Raw genomic sequence first — 22,768 nt, 5'->3', positions numbered from 1 at the left:
TTAACTACATTTTCATTTCATTATTTCTTTATGAGCTCTATTTTGCTGCTAAGTTCAAGTTTCAAAAAAATTATGAATTCCTCTGCTATGTTATCTTGTCCCAATTCACAAAATAACAGGGATTTCCCCATGTGAATCAAAAGCAAGAATCTTACTCCTAAATAACATAAACAGCAATATGTGTGACTACTGTCATTCATTAACTTCGATGGTGAAGTTCATTAAACTGACCATTAAAAGAACATTTGAACAATTCCAAAAGGGAGCAAGGATAAATCTCCAAATCACCCAATAAACAAGGAACCCAGAGATGACATACAGTATGCTCACTTCCACCCATTGCCACTGAGAACGCTGATTGCTCTCTTCAAACACAGTGAAGAATGGGCCTCATGTCACATGGGGCAGGGTAGCTGCTGGATGGGGCCCTGACCCCACAAACATCGGCCCTGGCTGCAGCTGGTGCTCAGACTCCCTCTTGCTCCTCTCCCAAAGCCTCTTCATAAAGGGATGGGTAGCAAATGGGCTCTCTTGCGTTGACCATGACCAAATAATTTATGATCTTCTCATAGCTGGTTTCAGCATGGGCCTTTGAACCCCACAGGAACTCGTAGTGCGCAGGATCACTGCCGGGCACCTGCCGGTACTCCAGGTAGTTTTCCTGCACCCAATCTTGGGTGAGCAGCTTCCTGGGCTCCCCATAGAAAATGTGCTCCGTCCCAACATACACCCCCATCACACTCAACGCTTCCCAGATAACCTCTTCAGGGGCGCAGTTGTCTTCGGTTAAGATCACACCCAGGATAATGATCAGGAGGGCGGCCTTGGGCATGCTATGACCATCACCCAGCATGCTATCACACGAGAGGCCAAGAGCAGTGACAACGATGTAGGAGTGGCCAGCGGGGTCCACCTCCTTCACATCAGTGCCAAAGATCAGCTGCATGAACTCGGAGGCTTTGCCGAAGATCACAGGAAAGTAGTGCTTGTAATTTTTGATGACTCTCTCCAGCATTTCTGCCTTTGTGACCGGCTCCTTGACTCGATATTTGTGGAGCAGGAAACGAACCAACTCAGCCACCTTCAATTTCAGTGTTTCTTGGAACATGAAATCCAGGTGAGCTGGGTCGACCGAGGTGCTTGGCCCTTCCTCTTCTTGACTGCTGGAGCCCTCATCGAATTGGCTCCATAAAGCGTAGTAGACGGAAGTGGAGGAGGAAGCGCCTCCCTGAGGACTCTGGGGAGGACTTGATGACCCAACAGCAGACATCTCCTCCTCCTCCTTGTCAGAGGAGGAGGTAGCCTCCTGCTCCTCGCCTGTGGGATCCTGTGCACCCATCAGGCCCAAGTCCTCTCCTTGGGCTTCAAGGTCTTCATCAGGCTTGCAGGGCAGACTCCTCTGCTCAAGAGACATGATGACTCTGGTCAAGGCAGCAGTCAGGAGCGTGGGCAGGAGCTGGGTGATGGAGAACCCACAGGCCTGGGGAGAGAAGGAGTGTGTGAGAGACTTCAGCTGAGAACCGAACTTTGGAGGTTCTAACAAAGGCTGACTTACAGGTCTTCTTCAGTGCTGCTCTGGGGCCTCTTGGGGCTCCTGTCCTCCTGGTCAGCCTGTCCCCTGAGAACCTGAAGGAGGAAGTGAGAGGGCTACTCAGCGTGCAGCTAGCCTGCAGAGATCAAGGCTCTATGAGTGACAGTAGGGTGAATGGGGCCAGGTGCTATGGGGTCCCATGTGTGCTGGGGCAGGTGGGGCCCTTGGTGCACATTCAGGGTGAACACTTCACCTTCACTGCTGACACTGCCTGGGCCTCCTCTGCTCTGTGACCTGAGGACACTGTCTCAGACCAAGGCCTGACTGCTTCCTGGAGCTCCCGGAAGAGGAATCGAGGGGCCCTTAGGCTGCAGACTGCAGGTAGAGCCCTGGTCCCTCAGTGCTGTCAAGAGGGCGGGCAGGACACTCTTGAGTTCTACACACTTTTGGGGCAGATGGTCCCCTCTGCGCTCAATCAGGGCCCTCACCTTTCTCCTGGCAGGGACTGGACTCCACTCCTCTACTTGCCTGAGAATCTCTCAGATCAAGAGCTCACATCCCTGATATGGAACAGAAGGACATGCCCCAACCAACATCTGCCCACACCTGCCCAGGGTTTCCTCGGAAGTACAGTAAGAGATGTCCAAATTCAATGGGGTCCATGTGTCCTAGGGTGAGGATACTGCCCGGTCCTCATCTTGATGCCTGCAGGGTCTGGAACCCTCCCCCTGTTGACCTGAGGCCCTATCTCCAGGAGACACCTGAAGAGGAAGTGAGGGGAGTCCATCCACCCAGCGGCTTCCCTCAGCTGACAGAAGGGGCAGGGTGGGGCTAGGTCCTCTGTGTTTGGTGAGTGGGGTCCCCTCAGTCTGCACCTGGACTCCTGGCAGGGCCTGGGACCCTCCCTCTGCTGACTTGAGTGCAGCCCCCTCAGACCAAGGCCAGCCCTCCCTGACACCAATGATCCCAGGATAAAGGAGGGACCTCAGCAGACAGTCCTGCCCGGGTTCTCTGGGGTGACAGTAGGGGCAGGGCAAACTCTCTTGATCTGAGAGTTTCTCTGGCCTGGAGGTACCCTCAATCCTCCCTTAGGTTCCTCACCTGGACTGCTCTCCAATCCTGGGACCACTGTGTCTGTTGAACACAGTGCCTCCCTGTTTTGTCCACACACCCTCTGAGAACAAAGTCCTCACCTCCCTGAGATCCAGAAACAGAGGTGAGGAGGCCCCACATCTGTCACCCCTGCGTGGGGTGTCCACGGCTGACCCCACCAGCTGAATCCTTCAGGTATGAGGTGGGTGTTCCAAAGTCCTCCTGTGGGTTATTCATCTTTACTTCTGCTGGGGCTTCTACTTACTCGACCCTCAAACCCTTGAGATGAGCAGACATCTCACTTGACACCAATGCCTCATCCCCCTGAGGGCTCCTCAACTTCCTGCCGTGGCACATGTGAGCCACTTAGCACCATCCCTGATCAGCGCCCCCCGGCCCCCACATCTAAGAACAGAGTTCACCTAGACTCTGTGGGGTGGCTTCTTTCTGGGTTGGGGGTACCTCCATTCCTCATGAACGGGGCAAACCTCGGGTCCTGCTGATCCTGGGAGTCCTCCTTCTACTGACCAGGTGTGGAGCCCTCTGTTGAATCTTTCAGTGCCCTCTGGGATCAAGGTACTCACCTCCCTGAGACCTCTCACCCCCAGTCACGATGGGAGAAATGAGACCATGCCTCATGCCATTCCTGCCTGGGGCCACCTGGGGCTGAGAACAGGTGACACCAGTGTCTGTGAGGTCCTTTCTTTTCTGAGAGCGTGGAGGTACCTTCTTACCTTCAGTCCTCACCAAACTTCCTCCCCGTCACTCCTGGAAGACCCTGGATTCCACCCTGTGCTGACCAGGTGTGGCTCCCTCTGCTGAGCTGAGGAAACCCCTCGGACCAAGGCCCCCACCTCCCCGAGACCTGGGAGGCAGAAGTGAGGGGGCACCTCATGGTCACTCATGCATGAGATACCCAAGGCTGACCAAAAGAGCAGGTTTCAGGGGGCCTCGTCGGTCTCGGTGTCTTCTAGGTATTCATATTTGCTTCTCACAGAATCTGGCCCCTTCCATTTTGCTGAACCAGAGATGAGTCTTGCAGACCAAGGCCAATTTCTCCCTTAGACCCTCTTTGAGAAAGTGTGTGTTGGGGGTGGACAGGGCACTTCCCTTCCTCACAGTCCTGCCTGGGGCCTCCCAAGACTGACAGCAGGGGCAGGTTTCCTAGGTCTGGGATGAGAGGTCTGGTGAATCCTTCCTCAGGCCTCTGGGACTCCTCCTTCTGCTCACCTGAGGCCCCACTCCTCGTACCACAGCCCTGTCCCCATTGACACCCGATCCCACCAGCCACAATGCACCACATGTGGCCACCGTGCCCGGGATCACCCAGGCCAAGATCCCCACTGAGCTGGACTCCAGGGTCCCCTCTGTCCTCCGTCTTGTTCCTTCCCTGGTCTCCTAGAGGGCTGGGCCCCACCCCTCTGTGGACCTGAGTCTCTATCTGTCGGATTCCCGAGGCTGAATGAGGAGGGGCCTCGGTCTCAGATAGCGGCCGGGTGGGCCCCTTGTCCTGGGGTACTGGGTCCCCTCAGGCCTTCCTTGTCTCCCAGCAGGACCTGGGCCCTCCCTCTATTCTCCCGCGGCCATGCTAACGATACCAAGCCCCTTCCCTCCGTCAGCCCCCGATGCAGATATCAGGATCCGCTTTCCTGACCGCCATGCCCGGAACTTCCCAGGGTTGACTGCAGGGGCAGTGACTCCCTCTGTGGGGCCTCAGCCCTCCCTCAGGGTCCTGGCCCTGATGCCTGGCAGAGCCTGGCCCCTGCCCTCTCCCAACCAGTCCTGCCCTGGTCACACCAAGCTCTGACCCAGAGTCCCCTGGGGCTTAAGCGGTGGGGTGGCGAAGGGTGGCCCAGCCCGAGAAGTCCGCCCCCGGGTGGTCCAGGGCTGGCAGCAGGGGTGGTGCTGGATTATTTGGGGCCCTCTATCTGGGGTGGGGGCGTCCTCAGTCCTCCCTCAGCGTCTCACCTTGCCTCCCCACAGAGCCTGGGCCCGCTTCCCTCTGCCGATCTTCAGCCACCACTCAGAACCAAGCCCTTGCTACTCTCTGACCCCCAGTGCGCAAGTCAGAGGCCTTACATCTGGGAACCCGGAGCTTCCCTGGGTTGACAGCAGGGGCCGAACCGGATTCTGCCACGGAAGACTTGGGGGTGGGGTGGAGTGGGGGGGTGAGGATGGAGGTGGGGAACCTGAGACTGTAGGTCATGGTGGTGGTGGCTGGGTTAGGGGTGTGGAGGCGTTCAGCCCTCCCTCAGGGTTCTGAACTTGATGCCAGTCAGAGCCTGGGCCCAGCCTGATAAGCCCGACTCCGCCAGGTCAGGTTGTCCAGGGCTGGCACAGGGGCCGCGCTGTATTATTTGGGGTCCTCTATCCGGGGTGGGTGTTCTTGAGTCCTCTCTCAGGGTCTCACCTTGCCTCCTCACAGAGCCTGGGCCCGCTTCCCTCGGCTGATATCGACCCACCCCTCACAGCGAGACCCCCGCTACCCTCTGACACCCAGCGTGCAACTCACTGGCCTTACATCCGGGCACCTGGGGCTTCCCTGGGTTGACAACAGAGGTGGAACCAGATTCTGCCGCGGGAGAGTTGGGGGTGGGGTGGACTTTAGGGTGGGGTGGGGTGGGGTGGGGTGTAGAGTGGGGCTGAGGATGGGGCTGGGGAACCTGGGGCTGTAGGTCATGGTTCGGTGTGGAGGCGGGGGGGCAGCCCTCCCTCAGGGTCCTGACCTTGATGCCCGGCAGAGCCTGGGCCCTGCCCTCTCCTAACCAGCCCTGCCCTGGTCACACCAAGCTCTCACTCCAGAGTGCCCAGCAGCTTGAGCGGCGGAGGGAGGAGGTCGGCCCAGCCTCACAAGTCAGCCCCAGATCAGCCCCCGGCTGGTCCAGGGCTGGGAGCAGAGAAGGCACTTGGTTCTTTCGGGTCCTCTATCTGGGGCGGGGGCATTCTCAGTCTTCCCTCAGCACCTCACCTTGACTCCTCACAGAGCCTGGGCCCGCTTCCCTCCACCGGTATGAAGCCGCCCCTCAGAAGGAGGCCTCTCCCTTCTCTCTGACCCCCAGTGCGCACGTCAGTGACGTCACATCCGGCCTCTAAGCCTGGGGCTTCCCTGGGTTGACAGTAGGGGCTGAACCGGGTTCTGGTGGAGTAAGGGGGGGGATGGGGATAGGGGCCCTCAGTCATCCCTCAGGGGGTCCTGACCTTGATACCTGGGCCTGGATCCCCATTTTCTGCCGATTGAGTGTGCTCCTTGCGGACCAAGTCTCTGACTCCCAGTCGCATGAGGTGGCAGTGAGGGGAAGGGTGTGGTCGGGGTGACAACATTGCCAGGGTCTTCCAGGGCTGACAGGAAGGGCTGAGCTGGATTCTGTGGCCCCTCTATGTGGGGAGGGTGGACCTTCAGTCTCTACTCAGGAGGGTTCTCCTCCTGGCTCCTGGCTCTTCGAGGAAGTGATGGGTGGGAGATGATCCGTTTATGTCACCTTTGAGCATTTGTCCAGCTGCACGCGTTGCAGAGAATGGCTGCGGGTCCAAGGCTAGATGCTCCCTGGGGCGCTGCAGCACCTGTGATTGTAGGACCTCTGAGAGAAGATGCACACCTTCCCATGGGGGCTCCTCCCCAGCCAGAGCTAGACTTTGCAAACCTTTTGTCCTAAAAGATTTATTTTTTACACGGAAGAGGCTGAGCAGCAGCAAGAGATTTGGAGAAGCCATGTGTTTTGAAGGTATCGAACACAGCAGAGTCCAGATTAGTGATTTTCATATTTTAATCCTCATTCATATGGTAATAAATTTTACATTGTATGTGTACATTAGATATAGTATATGTACATTTTGTTTATATCTACGTTTATATACATACCTGTTTTAGACATTATGTACATTTATGCTTATATGTATATATACATGCATATATATCTTTATATCATATATGTATAATTATATATACTTACATGTATATATCTTTAGATACATATTCGTTTGTATTTGTAGACTTTATACTATATATATGCACACATATTTTATTAATATCTACTCATAGTATGTGGCCTTCACACATACTTACTATTCTATTCCTAGTTCATTCTTTATATTCCATTAAAATAATAATTTTTTGGAAGGCTGGTCTTCTCCTACTAAGTTTGTTTCAGGTGGTTGTTAGCAGAACTCTGGAGCCATAGTGTCTCAATCACCTCAAATTTCCTGGTGTCGTGATATTACCCCAGGGCTACTGGCATCAGATTCTGTGGCGCTGCCTCAGATTGAGCAACGATGTGGGGTGGAATGTTAAACACTTTCTCCTATCCATCCTGTAATCTGCCATCTATGCAGGGTACAGACCTGCTTGATTTCCCTGCTGCTCCCTGGACCCAAAACACAAGTACTAGTTTAGCACAGTCTTCAGTCATCCCCAGGGCTTTCTCTGTTTTGATGTTTTTTTTTTTTAATCTTTTCCCTTCTATATTTTTCCGGGGTTGATCTGGGGAGCAGAGCACAGCAACCTGAGCTTGGTTGTCACTTTGGCAATGACAGTTAAGGCACTCACTCTGTATTTAATTTAAGTAGCATTTACATCTTTGCCATATTCTGTTCCCCATCAAGGAATATGGTATACAGATCCATTTACTTGAGATTATTTCCTGAGTCTATCAGCAACTTTGCACAGTTGCTTCCATGAAGGTCTTGTTAGGCTCTTCTTACTTCCATTTTGGATTTTAATGCTGCTGTGAATGGTATATTTTCTATTTTCTATTTTATGCACTAAGTTGCTTTTGTGTGGCAAGGCTCATGATTTTGCTGTAATGACCTTCTATATGATGTTTTCTGAAGTCTTTTATTCATTTGAATATTCAATGTGTCTATTCCTTTGAATTTTCTATGTAGATAATCATATAGTTAACAAATACTATTTCTTAGCAGTCTTCATATCTCATTTATATTTTGACATCCATAGCTCTGTCTCTTTTTCATTTTCATATTCACTGCAGATGTAGGTGGTAGTGGTGACAGCATAGGTCAACGACTTGTCACTGCCGTGAATGGCAGAGCTTCTGACATTTCACATTTATGTATGCTTGCTGCCGATTTGAGGAAATGGAAGTTCCTTTTAATGTTAGTTTGCTAAACATTGTTAATTTGTACTTACATAGAATTCATTTCAGAGCCTTTGCCTGTACCCATTGCCATGACTGAATGTTTTTTTCTAGTCTATCTTGTATGCAGGGAATTAGAATTGAATTTTTTTCTAACATTTAATCGTATTTTTATTCCATGCATACAGGCGGCTTGTTCGTTTAATCCACTGTTGTGTTGGATGTGTGATTATCTGTTTATGACATTTGCTGTGATATGTATGAACACTTGCCTCACAAATTCTTTTCATGAGTGCTCGGGTGCCTTCATTCGTTTATGAATCTAGGAGAGCGAGCCTGGGAGAATGAGTTAAACAATTGCCCATTTTGGATGCATTGGAAGAGTTGAGATAAGATGGTGATTCATTTTCCCTTGCCACTTGGCTGAACTGGCCTCCAAAATTTCCTGTCCTGGAATATTTGAGGATGGATTGAACTTTGAATACACTTTCAGTTTGTGGAAGTACCATTGGTTTTATCCATTCACCTCTTCAAGGACATCTTGGTTGGTGATTATGAATAAACTACTATATACATTCGTGTACACGATCTTCCATGTGAGAACCAAAGTTTCCAATTCACTTAGGTAAAACCTAGGAGTACGACTGATGGATCTAAAGGTAAGTCTATGTTTTACTACATAAGAAAGGCCCAAAAGGCCTTCTAGAGTGAATGAAACATTTTTCTTGTCTACCAGCTATGAATGAGAATTCCACATCCTCTCCAGAATTTGATATTCTCAGGTATTTGAATTCTATCCATTGTACTAGGTGGGTAGAGGAATCTTAGTGCTGTTGACATTTGCATTATTAGTGAATAATTATGGTGATCATCTTTTCATGTGTGTATCTTCATTGGTGAATGTATGTGTATTTCTGCGTGTCTTCATTGGTGAATGTCTTCAAATCATTTACATCTTTAGTTGGATTCTTTGTTTTCAAAGGTTGAATGTTAAAAGTTTGGTGTTTATTCAGCATATGAGTTCTTTATCAGACATCAGATTACTAATATTTTCTCTCCATCTATATCGTTTTTTCCATTCTTCTAACAGTATTTTTTTTTTTTTTTTTTTTGGAGATGGAGCCTCACTCTGTCCCCCAGCCTGGAGTGCAGTGGCGTCATCTCGACTCACTGCAATCTCTACCCCCTGAGTTCAAGTGATTCTCCTGCCTCAGCCTCCCGAGTAGCTGGGATTACAGGTGCCTGCAAACGTGCCCGGCTAATTTTTGTATTTTTAGTAGAGACAGGATTTCACCGTCTTGGCCAGGCTGGTCTTGAACTCCTGACCTCATGATTCACCTGCCTCAGTCTCCCAAAGTGCTGGGATGACAGGCGTGAGCCACCGTGCCCGGCTGAGATTCACAGGAAAACCAGGCTCAGAGGGGTATAAGTTTGTAGGAAAGAGGTTTTTAAGTGGCAGCATCTTTGCATGATTCAAACTCTGGAGGCATATGTATAAAGTCCAAGAAACACATGAGAAAATTGTACTTCTTGGAAACTAAGGAGCTCACAAATGATGAAATGTGATTCACACCGATTTGTAAATGAGCACCCATTTGTAAGTGAGCAGGCCGAGACAGGGAGATCCACCTGCAGACCATGGCTGGACTCTGGATTCATCCATTCCCATGTCTGCATTCTCTTATGGCCTCTTCCCACGTCTCCCAGGACTCTGCCACCTACTGTCAAATTAAAAATCACAGGCAGGGATACCTCTGGGTTCTGGTGTGTGGGTGTTGGGGCTCTCTGCACACCCTGATTTCAGAGCTCTTTTGATGTCTGTGCCCAGTTGTGTCTATGGTAAGAACTTGAATCTATTTCCTCTCATCATTCAAAGAGGTTCGTCGATGATAGCATGTGTTCTAAGATGAACACCCCAAGTGACCAAAAAACGCTGCTTCCTAAGTTAAAACATGACATGACATCTTTAAAATTAACTTTTGGCTCCAAAAGAAAGAAGGAGAAGGAAGGAAGGGAGGGAAAGGGAGAGAGAGAGAGAGAGACGGAAGGAAGGAAGGAAGGAAGGAAGGAAGGAAGGAAGGAAAGAGAGAGAGAAAGAGAGAAAGAGAAAGAAAAAAGGAAAGGAAACGAAAGGAAAACAAGAAAGAAAAAGTGGGGGCATAGTGGGGGAATCAAGGAAGGAAGTAAAAAACCCCACCAGATCCAGTACAGACATAAAAGCCAAACGTAAATCCTGTCCACCAGACGCTAATGAGCACCCTCTAAACTGCAAACCTGTAGGACTCCTTGGTAGTATGTGTCACCGCCACAACTATCAAGGGCACTTTTTAACCCAATGACAAAGCCAGACGTGATCTCATCTGTATGTAAAGTGAAGATCCTGTTATATAAAGGCACCACCATGACAAGGAATGGCCAGCAACACAGTGTCATTGTGAACCCTCGGCCGGCAATGCTAGCAGCACAATTGGCACTCAGCGAGCAACTCCAGGTAATTTTTTTTTTTTTTTTTTTTTTGAGACGGAGTCTTGCTCTGTCACCCAGGCTGGAGTGCAGTGGTGCGATCTCGGCTCGCTGCAAGCTCCGCCTCCCGGGTTCACGCCATTCTCCCGCCTCAGCCTCCCGAGTAGCTGGGACTACAGGCGCCTGCCACCACGCCCGGCTAACTTTTTGTATTTTTAGTACAGACGGGGTTCCTCTGTGTTAGCCAGGACGGTCTCCATCTCCTGAGCTTGTGATCCACCTGCCTCGGCCTCCCAAAGTGCTGGGGTTACAGGTATGAGCCACCACGCCCAGCCAGCTCCAGATAATTTTTAATGAGCAGAGGCAGGATGTCTGAGGGGCTTCCTAAAACCCAGCACCTGCTCGAGAACCTCCTGGGCACTTTTCCAGGGAGGCGTGTTAGGCTGAAGTCTCTATCATGCAAGCCAAAGATGTCAGAGCGGGGTACTCGACTGCAAAGAAAGAAAAAGGATGGAGACCATGAAGACTTTTTTGTGCAGTCAGAAAATTACTCATTTTCTGACACATTTATTGACCAGCACGTATTCTGCCCAAATGCTCACCTCTATGTGCTCTGGTCTGCACAGTCTGGGTACGCCTGGGCCCATTGCTAGCTGGCATGTACCGTGACATGCAGTGGCTGTGGGGGCAATGGTGGTGCAGAGCTGGGGGATGGGGGAACATGGCCATGGAGGCAGCAGGCTGTGCAGCCCCAGCAGCCACTAGGGTCACCGGTACCCAGGGATGGCAAAAGGGCAGCATGCCAGGTGCAGGAAGTCCTGTGGTGTTCATGGCAAGGGTACTAGGGGATGCTGTGGGAAGGGCCACCACAGGCCCGTAAGAATTCATCTGAGTGGGATATCCAGGGACATAGAGGAAGGGCAGTGCTGCAGGCCCAGGGACAGTGGCCACCGGAGTGACGTGAGCCTGGCTGCCCTCTGACCACTCGCCCGCCGGCTGGGTCACTGGAGCGTTGTCACTCGCCATGGCGGGATTGGGCACCATCACAGGAGTTGCTGGTGGAGCAGAGCCACTCCTGATTTGGGTGTTGGGACCGGCCGGTTCCTGGTGTTGCAGTGTGACCTGGTCATTCTCATTCGGAGATGTGTGATCTTGTTGCTCAGTGTCTGCTGGTGCCAGACAGGATCCAGCAGCTTCTGGCTTGTCCTCCTCCTGATGTCTTGGTGCAGACTTGACGCCCACTCTTCGCTTCATCCTCACGAGGAGGTGAGGGGAGTCTCTTTGAAAGTAAGGATGGCAGTAGAACTCTAACTGTAAGTCAAAGTTTAAATAAACAAAAGGAAACTGCAAGTCACAAGGATGGACTACAACTACCAACCATCTACGCCCCTGTGCAAGAGAACTCTGCTGGCCCAGGAGGCCTTTCTGGAAAAGGTCCCAGTCCCCAAAGGAAGCTGGGGACTCGCGTTCACATCGTCAAGGTTTACCAAGTTGTGGCGGGCCTTTCCGTCTTGGAAAAAGCCTCAAAATGGCAGATTAGGGTGTCCATGGCCAGCGGAAAGGGTCTTTGAAGTTGCAGACCAGGAGGGAAGAAGATTCTGGGCCTCCCCCATGCAGTGTCGGCTGGCAACAGAATGCACCCCGGCTGGGCTGGAGGCCCTGGGCACTGGCTCTTCCACACCAGGGGCCCACCTACCAAGGGCAGCAGGAGCATCTGCACCTCCTGCACCAGGCGCCCTTCAGCACTTCAACTTGAGCACTTCTCCAGACACCAGCTAGGGTGACAGTGGTACAAATACCAGACTCCCCTGGCCTGCTCACCTCACACGGTAAAGCGCTATGGAGTCAGGGGGACACAGCAACCACCAGGCGACATGGCTGGCCCGGGGCAGGAGGACATGCAGATATGGCTACTTAGCACCTGTGATATTTTACACACTCGAGAGGGGTTGGTACCATCCTCAGCCCTCTCCCCACATTCACTCTTAGTTCATGTCACCTCCACCCAGAGGGGGACACAAGCCCACAGTGATAGCCCCACACCCTGCCTGAGGTCGCCCACTTCCCAGGAGGCAGTCCTGGGACTTCCACCCGACCAGGCCCCAGAGCCCACCGACTTAACCCCCCCAGAGGCTTGTCGTTCATTACCTTATTCGAGATGGCGACCGGCCTGTTTGTGGAGAAAATGCGGGTGAAGGTCCTGAAAGTGCATTGACGCCATTTTCGGAAGCCATGCAAGTTTAGCTGGCGGAAGAAGCTCTTTATCGAATTTGTGGCAAACACTTTGTCTGCGACCTCCCTTTTGAGAATCTCCTTTTCAAAGAGTTTTTGATTGATCACTATACAAGTCCCACTGTCATCCCACCAGATGGACGAAAACTGGTTGCTGCTGACCAGTCTCCACAGTTTCTGCGGAAAGGGGAGGGAGAGGAGATTATCTGCTCCCTGGGGCGGGACGTCACCGTCAGGGTGCGGCCTTCTGAACGAAGCTGCCTCGGCCAGAGGTTGGAAAGCGATTTCTTCTGTCAGCAGCATGAAGTTAGGGCTCCCAGTGGACACTGGGTCGTGCCAGGCAGGGGAAGGATCTGCTGGGTGAAGGTAGGTCTCTGAGTGCAATTGGGGAGGAAAAGGCACCCTTTCCAAGCCGTGACCCTGTCTTCTCAAATTTCTTTCTTCACAGCGAGCCATGATCAGTGATGGCTTGTCCTCCAACTGGCAAACTTGCTAGTGCAATGTGGCCAGCAGCACCCCTTGGCAGTCATGTAACCAGCCCCATGACATCATAAAGGGGCTCTGACTGCCAGGGGGAGGGGTGGCATCTCCACACACCCAGCAAGTTATGTAATAAAGGGCCAAGGCAGACAAGTAGCTGCCCATCTGCATGTGCACATTCCGATCCTCACAGTCATTTCAATGGGAAAGATGACACTAGTGCACAGGAGTGCCAAGGAGCCCTGCCACACCTTAGGTGCAGACCTGGAGCGGTCCCCTTGTCCTAGAGCTCCTGAGCCAGGCAGAACTACAGGAAAGCCCTGGCTCAGGAAGGTCAGAGCTCACCATCTGAGTCATGGGCCCACAGACCCCAGCACATGACTGACACTTTGAAGCACAGAATAAAGGGTAGGACAGTGCCCACGGGTCAGGCTGTAGCCACGCCACCCTTTCCACCCTGTCCTAGCCAGAGGCAGCAATGTGCTCCATACAGATCCTCCTAACACACCCACACTGTCGGTCCCCAGCACGCAGATACCCGACGGCCGCTTAGGCAAATGGCTTAGCTGACTGCCCCAGCACACACCGTCGCCATGCAGTCCAGTGGGGAGTCGGAGGCAGCCTTCTTCCTGCCTCTCCTCGGCCTGCACGTGTCCCCCCACCAAGCAGAGACACCCTTCTACACCCCGGGTCTCTGCAGTCACATCGTGGTGGGGCATGCAGCTGTTGGCCTTCGAGCATGTCTTGTTTTCCTTGGCCAGTGTCTCCAGAGAAACGCACATGGGTTTGTGCCTAGTGGTCCATCTCTGCAACAGTTGTTCCTTTGGGATCGGATGCTAGGAGGTCACGGGAGAGGTGTCCATCCAAAGCAGTGTCTGTGGCATACACTGTCCCCACACACAGGGCCACCTCTGCACAGACTCCCCTGACTCGATTCTGGGCACAGAGCTCAGGGATCTTCCAGAGACTGCCACGAACCGGTGATGCCTCCACGCTTGAGACATCCTGACCGCAGGGCCCAAGATGCACTGGCTCAGGGGGGGACAGTGAGGGGTCTGCAAACAGACTGCTGATGCTGGTGTCTCAACCTGGCCGCTGCCGAGCTGTGTGACTTGGGCACGTCACTTAACCTCTCTCGGCCTCCGTCTCCTCCCGGGGATAAGAGTAGTAGCACCTGCTTCCCAGGGCTGTGAGGATCCAGTGAGACGTATAGGAACTAGCAAGGCACCCGGCAGTTGGGTCATAGCTACTGTTGTCACTTCACAAGGCATTTTCTTGAACAGCAAGTCGGAAATCTCATGAGCCTAAGGCAGAATCCACCTGTGGCCTCTGGTTACAACCCACAGGACTGAAAATCCTTCCAGCCACAGCAACTGGTGGATTTCCTGGTCAATTGCCCCAAGTCATGAGCCGAACCCCACTTGGGTTTCAGTTCAGGCAGAACTCTAGAGATGGCTAGGGCGAGCTAGACAGCAATTGCAGAGCCTTTTGTTGCAGCATGAGCACTCCTCAGCTGTTGACATCACTGGGGAACAAAGGAGGAGCAGGAGCGGTAAAAGGACAGTGTCTGCTGCAGACTGTCGTAGCACCCAAGGAACACTCCAGAAAGCCTCCTAAGCAGTAATAAGTGTGGCACAGCGTAGCCCAGCCAACAGTGGCATCTGCGAGGCGTCCCCTCCCTCCTCCCACTACCCCCTATACCCTGGGAGCTGTGCACTGAAGGACTCATTCTAAAGGCTGTGCCCCTGCAGCCGCCAGCCTCACTTGGCTGCCTGTGCCAGCTAGAGATTTCTTTCCTCTGAGGCTGGCTGAGAGGACCATTCCAGTTTCCTGGGCCATCCAGCAAATAAGATACACATCATGCATGTGTAAAATGAGGAATCAGTTTATTGAACAGCTTAAGAGAGCAAAAATAGTGGCTTTAGCTACATTTTTTACACACTGAGCAGGAAAGGCTAAACCATCCTGTTCCCCTGTACCCCAAAGAGAACAGGGCTTGCTGGAGGCGGAGTCGTGTTCGCAGCAGACTTGAATTAACCCCATGTAGGCCGGCGAGTAGTTGCCCATGTTAAAACGCCACACTCTTCTCCTGGCTGAGAAGATCAAAGCTCTTTTTTTACCCTCTTTTCAGCAAGGGACCTATTTGTTTTCAGGCAGGAGGATGTTAAACTTGCAGCCTCTGACACACGGCGGAACCTGCACTGCTTGGAGAAACGGCACGCACATAGGAAAACATCGTGCCTACCCCAAAGCCTTCTTGTTGCTGGCAGGAGGGAAGCTTGAGACTTTCCCATGCATAGTCGTGACCCGCGTGGCCGTTTCTGCTCTCAGCAACATTCTCCAGTGTTCCGGCTTCAAGCAGCGCTTGTCAGGTTTTAGGCTAGCCACTATTCTGAGAACGTCAGAAAAGCATGGACCATCTCTTGCTTGGCGTTGCTGCTCTGCCAGTAGCAGCTACTACGTACCTGCACGACTTCCAGGGCAGAAGTGGCAATGTCCCACGAAGGCGTGGCACCCCACTGGGGCGGGGTGGGTGTGCCACGGGCATCCACTTCTGCAGCAGAAGGCATGTGGCTACAGCACAAGCTTGTAAAAAAATACTTGAACAGAATATGCTGTACAGAACTAGGGGTTAACACCGCATATGAAGATGCTAAAACATTTGTATAAATACTCTGTATACAGGCATGGAGTCACTCCCGTAGAAAGAGCTCATCGGTGAGGCTATGAAAAACTGCTGTCAGCATGCCCAAAGAGAAACTACTTCCACAGTAGGAACAGAAAAAAGGACTGTGCTGTGTCTAAACACGTGGTGCATCAGAGACATAGTTACAGTTCCTACTGACTGCCCCAGCCGCGACCTGGGAGTGCTGAGGACCTGGGAGTGCTGAGGGAGCTGCAGGAGGTCAGCCCTGTGGAGAAATACATTTCGAAACAACACTTTTGATTGAGATTTCAGCACCGTGTAGACAGATGTTCCTTCTGGGGGCCTGGCAAGCAGGCATCCCCCAGTGGGTCTGATGGGGAAGAGGGGTACCTGGAGCTCCTCCCAGACAGATGGAAATCCCACCCGTTCTCATACTCTTCCTGGCATCCGCATCTGCTGGCACACACCCCCATCACCTGCCACTTCCGCGTCCCGTCGTGGTGAGTGGCTGATAGGCGCTGGATGCAAACAAGGCATGAGATGGACGTACCTGGAGACCCAGCTCCAGTACTGGTTCTGGTCTGCGGGGTGAACGACGGGGCAGAGGCAGGCAGAGAGAGCGCGTCCCAGTCCACTTAAGCTCTGTCCCGGGAAGTGGCATCTAATCTGGCATTTCGATATTTAATTTGGGAGGTGGGAGCACATACTTCCCAGGGCTCTGGGTAATGACCACCCTGGCCTTCTTTCGAAACATGGGTGCGATTTTAGGAGGCTCCGGAACTGGGGTCTCTTCGGTTTCTTCATTATCTTCATGGTGGAGATCATAGGAAATGTTTCCATATTCTCGTAGAAATGGGAAGATTTCAAGCAGAAACTGACAGAAATCTTTGCAGATACCAAACCACCCTGAAAAATAAGAATTTTTTATTTCACACATGAGGCTCAACTGACCCTGTTAACTTTCTTTCCATAACAAGAAGTTTCACTCCTACAATGTCATAACATACTTTATCCAGACTCCTGAGTCACAAAGCCTGAACGGGGCTTGAGTACCCAAAATGGGGAAGAAGTGCAAATGCTAGCTCTGTGGTGCTCGGAGTGGGGTTCCCGGACCAGCAGGGGCAGCGTCCCCGGGGCCTAGTTAGGGATGCCATTCTCGGGCCCCAGCCCAGACCTCCAGAAACAGTCTGGCTAGGGTGGGCTCCAGCAGTCCCCTTTTCTGGCCCTTTTGGGATTCTGCTGGGTGCCCAAGTTTGAGAACTACTGCTCCAGTGAGTCTCAAAATATCTGTGGTGCGTAGACTATGGTGTCTTCTGCTAATCTTCTCCAGCCAGGATAAACTCATGGATGACAGTGCCACCCAAGAACAAGATTTCTGTCACCCTCTAGAATCCGCGAGGGCGGCAGTCATGCGTGGGTCCTGGCCAGCAGGGGGCCTGAACTCATGGAGCCACCTTAAAGCCACTTTCCCAGTCCCACTATTCCTCTCTGTAGGCTACTGGAGTGTCAGCTGGGTGCAGGCCCCCCCTGCTCGCGGGGTGCGGGGGCAGAGGAACAAACAGCAAGCATAGCCTGGGCTGCTGGGCTGCAGTGAGGCCCTGCCCCCAAACCCACTGGCTTTTGGAAGGACAATGCTCTGGACTTCCATGCCATGGAGCTCACAGCCTTGCCAGGAAGGCACCCTCTGCAGAGATCATTTTGGAAGTGTCTGCCTCAGCAAGCAGGTAGAGGGGAATAGAGTGTTAGCAAGGCAAGACAGGCAAGACTTGGGTGATGGGGCGGGGAGGCCAGAGGGGCCAACAGAGACCTAGGATGAATCCCAGGTTTTGGGTGGGAGATGTGGATTTTCCATCAAACCCTCAAGGGCCTGGGAAGAATCTGTCTTGATCCCCATTTTGCAGAGGAGGGAGCGGGATCTCTGAGAGGTTGCCTGCCTTGTCTGGTTCTACCTCAAATGGCAGCGTGCACTGCGAGAAAAGTCTCAGTGCAGGCCAGAACACCAGAGTTACGGTATGCTCTTCCCTTAGAAGGTCCCAGAATTTCCTCAGCCCTCGCTTTCCCACACAAGCTTCTAAATTGGGACCCTCAGGGACTCATCCCTTCCTAGACTTCTATCCGCCCCCCACCCCCCAGTCCCACCCCAGACACACACCAAGGACTTCTGAAATGCTGAGTACATACAGTGGTTTCCTCCCTTCTGTCCAAATGTGGTTGCCATCAGCGTGATCAACGAGAGCCAAAGGGGGACAAAGATCGGGATGCAGGAGAAGGCGTTGTGGCCATCCAGTTTGTGAACCAGCAGAATCTAAAGAAAGAGACATAATCCCGGTTGATGCCAGCACCGAAAATGGACAGAGGCGGAAGCCAGACCTCATTAGGGAGTTCCTCCCCCCGCCCCCCCAACCCGCGTGAGCTCCCAGAATAGGGAACATCAGCACCGCCAGGAAAAGGCAGGAAACCACCTATCCCTGGGGAAAGCTTGAAATGAGCTTTTATGTCCCTCTTCAGAGCTCGGCAATAGCCTATCTGCCTGAAAAGTTCCCAATGCCAGCAGTTTTATGGCAAACTCCTCCCGGTGTTTGTTCTAAGGAGTCAACAGCTCCCATTCTAGAATTCTCCACGTGACTCCAATACACAAATCTGACATCCAACTCTGCTTTTCCAAAAGGGGAAATGAGCCATACACAGGCACCATGACTAAAAAGGTGCACTCTTCTCCCTGCCAGCCCCATGAGCTGCCCCCCAAGAGAAAGGAAGGATGCTCTCCTTTCACCGAAGCTCCCTCTCGGAGACGGCTGTGTTCTCTCCCCTCTCCTGGAGTGGACTCACTGTGAGCTCGAGGGACAGAGGCTGCCTTTCTAGGGGTGCAGAATCCTGTCAGGGGAAGCGCAAGCTTCAGGGGCTGAAGAGGCTTCCTGTGGAACGCTTACCTCAAATGTAAGAAGGGGCACGACGATGGTCATCCAGCTCAGGGCCATGGTTATATGTGTCCTGCGCTGCTCCGCAATCACATCCATAGAGCGCAAGAACAAGACGGACCACACAATGTAGTAGAGGACCACCAGGCACAGAAAGGACATGAGAATCCACAGCGGGACACACACAACCTGGGGGTGGGTGAGAGAACAGCGAGAGAAGTCTCTTTAGAGCTTCCAACCTGGCCTCTGATGGAAGGCATCTTTAGCACCTTGCTGTGTCTGTCCAGTTAAGGCGGTCCCTCCCGCGAGCCGAATAAGGACCGTTCCACCTCCTAGGACTGCTGCGAGGATCGCTCAGGACAGAAAAGGTATGGTATGTTCACTATGGGGCCTGCTGCCACCAAGGGACACACACGCTCAGTGAGTTATCAGTCCCTCTACCTTTGGGTGACAGACAGCCCTGCATCTGGCTCTGCAGCCTCTACTGTTCCAGAGGCCCACCCTCCCACACTCCGTCAGGCTCCCCTAGGTTCTGCTGCCATCATAGCTTCCCGGGAAACGGGACACAGCTGTCACCCTGTGCACACACACAAGATCTCACCACGACAGACTCTCTTCACAGGCAACATTCCCACAACCTGCTGGGGGTACTTTGGCAACACGAATGGGAACGGGCTCCCCAGAAAGTGTGGCTGCCTGGGCTCCTAAGGATCCCTAACCTCACCCCTACCAAGTTAGTGAACTTGGCAGGTTGATGCTGGATACAGGTTGATGCTGGATACGTAGCGCTGCCGGCTCCCCGCCTCCATGACAAGGGGGCATTCCAAGGATAGCACTGTCGTACCAGGTAGACCTTGTCTCATCCACACACAAGCCCAGAAGATGAGTTCTGGGGGCGCCACTTGGCCAGACTCCCCTGTGACACGTCTTCGCCCTCCTGCCCTGCCCCCTGGGACGACACTTCTCTGTTCTCCCTTTTTATTATCTATCATACAGTAGGAAAAGTGACTGTCTTCCTTTGGTGTGAGTTCTCTGAGTCTTCACACAAGTGTAGATTCGCACAGCTGTAGACAGGATGCAGAAGAGGTCTGTCACCCTGCAAAACTCTCTCATGCTGTCCCTTCACTGTCACACTGTCCCACCATTAGCCCCGGCAAACACTGATCTGTTCTCCATCACTGTACTTTCGTCTCTGCTGGAACTTTATGTAGATGGCATCGCGAGACAAGTAACCTGTTGAGACTGGCTTCCCGCCATCCCCATAACGTCTGTAATGAGATTCATCCAAGTTGTTCCCTCCCTGTATCCACAGGTCGTTCCCTCTGAGTGGTATTCCATTGTATGGATGCCTACAGTTTGTTTATCTGACTGTCCGCTGAGGGTGGTTTGTGAAAACCTAACAAGGCTGCTATCCAAAATGCAAACAAGACTGCTACAAACACTGGTGTGTGGGTTTCTACAAGGCTGCACGCTTTCACTTCTCTGGGGTAAATCTTATTTTACCCCAGTGGGGCAGCCAAGTGCACTTTTAACTGCATTGGAGACGGCCAAACCGTTTTCTACAGTGCCGGTACCACCTGCCTTCCCGCCAGTAACGCTGGAGTGTCCCAGTTCCTCTGCATCCTCCCAGGCAGGTGGCCTTGTCAGTGTTGTTGAGTTTCACCATTCTGAAGCCATGTGTTTCGGGCCCTCATCCTGGTTGTAGTTTGTCTTCCCTAACCTGTAATGGTGTTGAGCATCTTTTCCTGTGCTTTTTCCCCCATGCATATATCCCCTTCACAAATTGTCAACTCTTTTGCCAATTTTTAGGTGTTTCTTTTTGCAGTTTTGAGTTTTTAAGGGTTCTCTGTATGTTCTGGGTACAAGTCAGTGTTTTTTTTTTTTTATTGTACTTTAGGTTTTAGGGTACATGTGCACAATGTGCAGGTTTGTTACATATGTATCCATGTGCCATGTTGGTTTGCTGCACCCATTAACTCGTCATTTAGCATTAGATATATCTCCTAATGCTGTCCCTCCCCCCTCCCCCCACCCCACAACAGTCCCCGGAATGTGATGTTCCCCTTCCTGTGTCCATGAGTTCTCATTGTTCAATTCCCACCTATGAGTGAGAACATGCGGTGTTTGGTTTTTTGTCCTTGCGATAGTTTACTGAGAATGATGTTTTCCAGTTTCATCCATGTCCCTACAAAGGACACGAACTCATCATTTTTTATGGCTGCATAGTATTCCATGGTGTATATGTGCCACATTTTCTTAATCCAGTCTATCATTGTTGGACATTTGGGTTGGTTCCAACTCTTTGCTATTGTGAATAGTGCCGCAATAAACATACGTGTGCATGTGTCTTTATAGCAGCATGATTTATAGTCCTTTGGGTATATACCCAGTAATGGGATGGCTGGGTCAAATGGTATTTCTAGTTCTAGATCCCTGAGGAGTTGCCACGCTGACTTCCACAATGGTTGAACTAGTTTACAGTCCCACCAACAGTGTAAAAGTGTTCCTATTTCTCCACATCCTCTCCAGCACCTGTTGTTTCCTGCTTTTTTAATGATGGCCATTCTAACTGGTGTGAGATGGTATCTCACTGTGGTTTTGATTTGCATTTCTCTGATGGCCAGTGATGATGAGCATTTTTGCAGGTGTTTTTTGGCTGCATAAATGTCTTCTTTTGAGAAGTGTCTGTTCATGTCCTTTGCCCACTTTTTGATGGGGTTGTTTGTTTTTTTCTTGTAAATTTGTTTGAGTTCATTGTAGATTCTGGATATTAGCCCTTTGTCAGATGAGTAGGTTGCAAAAATTTTCTCCCATTCTGTAGGTTGCCTGTTCACTCTGATGGTAGTTTCTTTTGCTGTGCAGAAGCTCTTTAGTTTAATTAGATCCCATTTGTCAATTTTGGCTTTTGTTGCCATTGCTTTTGGTGTTTTAGACATGAAGTCCTTGCCCACGCCTATGTCCTGAATGGTATTGCCTACATTGATGCAAAAATCCTCAATAAAATACTGGCAAACCAAATCCAGCAGCACATCAAAAAGCTTATACACCATGATCAAGTGGGCTTCATCCCTGGGATGCAAGGCTGGTTCAACATACGCAAATCAATAAATGTAATCCAGCATATAAACAGAACCAAAGACAAAAACCACATGATTATCTCAATAGATGCAGAAAAGGCCTTTGACAAAATTCAACAACCCTTCATGCTAAAAACTCTCAATAAATTAGATATTGATGGGACATATCTCAAAATAATAAGAGCTGTATATGACAAACCCACAGCCAATATACTGAATGGGCAAAAACTGGAAGCATTCCCTCTGAAAACTGGCACAAGACAGGGATGCCCTCTCTCACCGCTCCTATTCAACATAGTGCTGGAAGTTCTGGCCAGGGCAATCAGGCAGGAGAAGGAAATAAAGGGTATTCAATTAGGAAAAGAGGAAGTCAAATTGTCCCTGTTTGCAGATGACATGATTGTATATCTAGAAAATCCCATTGTCTCAGCCCGAAATCTCCTTAAGCTGATTAGCAACTTCAGCAAAGTCTCAGGATACAAAATCAATGTACAAAAATCACAAGCATTCTTGTACACTAATCACAGACAAACGGAGAGCCAAATAATGAGTGAACTCCCATTCACAATTGCTTCAAAGAGGATAAAATACCTAGGAATCAAACTTACAAGGGATGTGAAGGACCTCTTCAAGGAGAACTACAAACCACTGCTCAATGAAATAAAAGAGGATACAAACAAATGGAAGAACATTCCATGCTCATGGGTTGGAAGAATCAATATCATGAAAATGGCCATACTGCCCAAGGTAATTTATAGATTCAATGCCATCCCCATCAAGCTACCAATGACTTTCTTCACAGAATTGGAAAAAACTACTTTAAAGTTCATATGGAACCAAAAAAGAGCCCACATCGCCAAGTCAATCCTAAGCCAAAAGAACAAAGCTGGAGGCATCAAGCTACCTGACTTCAAACTATACTACAAGGCTACAGTAACCAAAACAGCATGGTACTGGTACCACAACAGAAATATAGATCAATGGAACAGAACAGAGCCCTCAGAAATGATGCCGCATATCTACAACTATCTGATCTTTGACAAACCTGACAAAAACAAGAAATGGGGAAAGGATTCCCTATTTAATAAATGGTGCTGGGAAAACTGGCTAGCCATATGTAGAAAGCTGAAACTGGATCCCTTCCTTACACCTTATACAAAAATTAATTCAAGATGGATTAAAGACTTAAATGTTAGACCTAAAACCATTAAAATCCTACAAGAAAACCTAGGCAATAC

General features: G+C 51.0%; 3 protein-coding genes across 3 annotated transcripts; all 3 read right to left on the bottom strand.

Moving 5' to 3' along the window:
- Positions 1–466: 466 nt before the first annotated feature.
- Positions 467–1,414, bottom strand: LOC115833298 (melanoma-associated antigen 9). The gene has a single exon (XM_030807224.1). It carries the CDS (start codon positions 1,412–1,414, stop codon positions 467–469), a length of 948 nt encoding a protein of 315 aa, XP_030663084.1.
- Positions 1,415–10,703: 9,289 nt separating this feature from the next.
- On the bottom strand, positions 10,704–13,670 carry LOC100583747 (heat shock transcription factor, X-linked). Its single transcript, XM_030806527.1, is given in 4 exon segments — positions 10,704–10,815; positions 10,818–11,487; positions 12,325–12,900; positions 13,380–13,670. Coding segments are annotated over 4 exon segments (1,572 nt in total). The 3' UTR covers positions 10,704–10,780.
- Positions 13,671–14,780: 1,110 nt separating this feature from the next.
- On the bottom strand, positions 14,781–18,780 carry LOC115830416 (transmembrane protein 185A-like). The gene is made up of 3 exons (XM_030807423.1): positions 18,466–18,780; positions 17,717–17,840; positions 14,781–16,441 (listed from the first exon to the last, which is right to left on the bottom strand). Exons 1-3 carry the CDS (start codon positions 18,613–18,615, stop codon positions 16,197–16,199), a joined length of 519 nt encoding a protein of 172 aa, XP_030663283.1. The 5' UTR covers positions 18,616–18,780; the 3' UTR covers positions 14,781–16,196.
- Positions 18,781–22,768: the final 3,988 nt, after the last annotated feature.

The sequence above is a fragment of the Nomascus leucogenys genome, chromosome X, assembly GCF_006542625.1.
Source record: "Nomascus leucogenys isolate Asia chromosome X, Asia_NLE_v1, whole genome shotgun sequence".
NCBI lineage: Eukaryota > Metazoa > Chordata > Mammalia > Primates > Hylobatidae > Nomascus > Nomascus leucogenys.
This window is presented reverse-complemented; position numbering and strand designations above follow the sequence as displayed.

Coding starts and splice junctions, on each gene's coding strand:
- LOC115833298 (XM_030807224.1), bottom strand. CDS start 1,414: ATGTCTCTTGAGCAGAGGAGTCTGCCCTGCAAGCCTGATGAAGACCTT.
- LOC115830416 (XM_030807423.1), bottom strand. CDS start 18,615: ATGTCCTTTCTGTGCCTGGTGGTCCTCTACTACATTGTGTGGTCCGTC. Junction 17,841..18,465: donor TGCCCCTTCTTACATTTGAG/GTAAGCGTTCCA, acceptor CTCTTTCTTTAG/ATTCTGCTGGTTCACAAACT. Junction 16,442..17,716: donor ACAGAAGGGAGGAAACCACT/GTATGTACTCAG, acceptor CTTATTTTTCAG/GGTGGTTTGGTATCTGCAAA.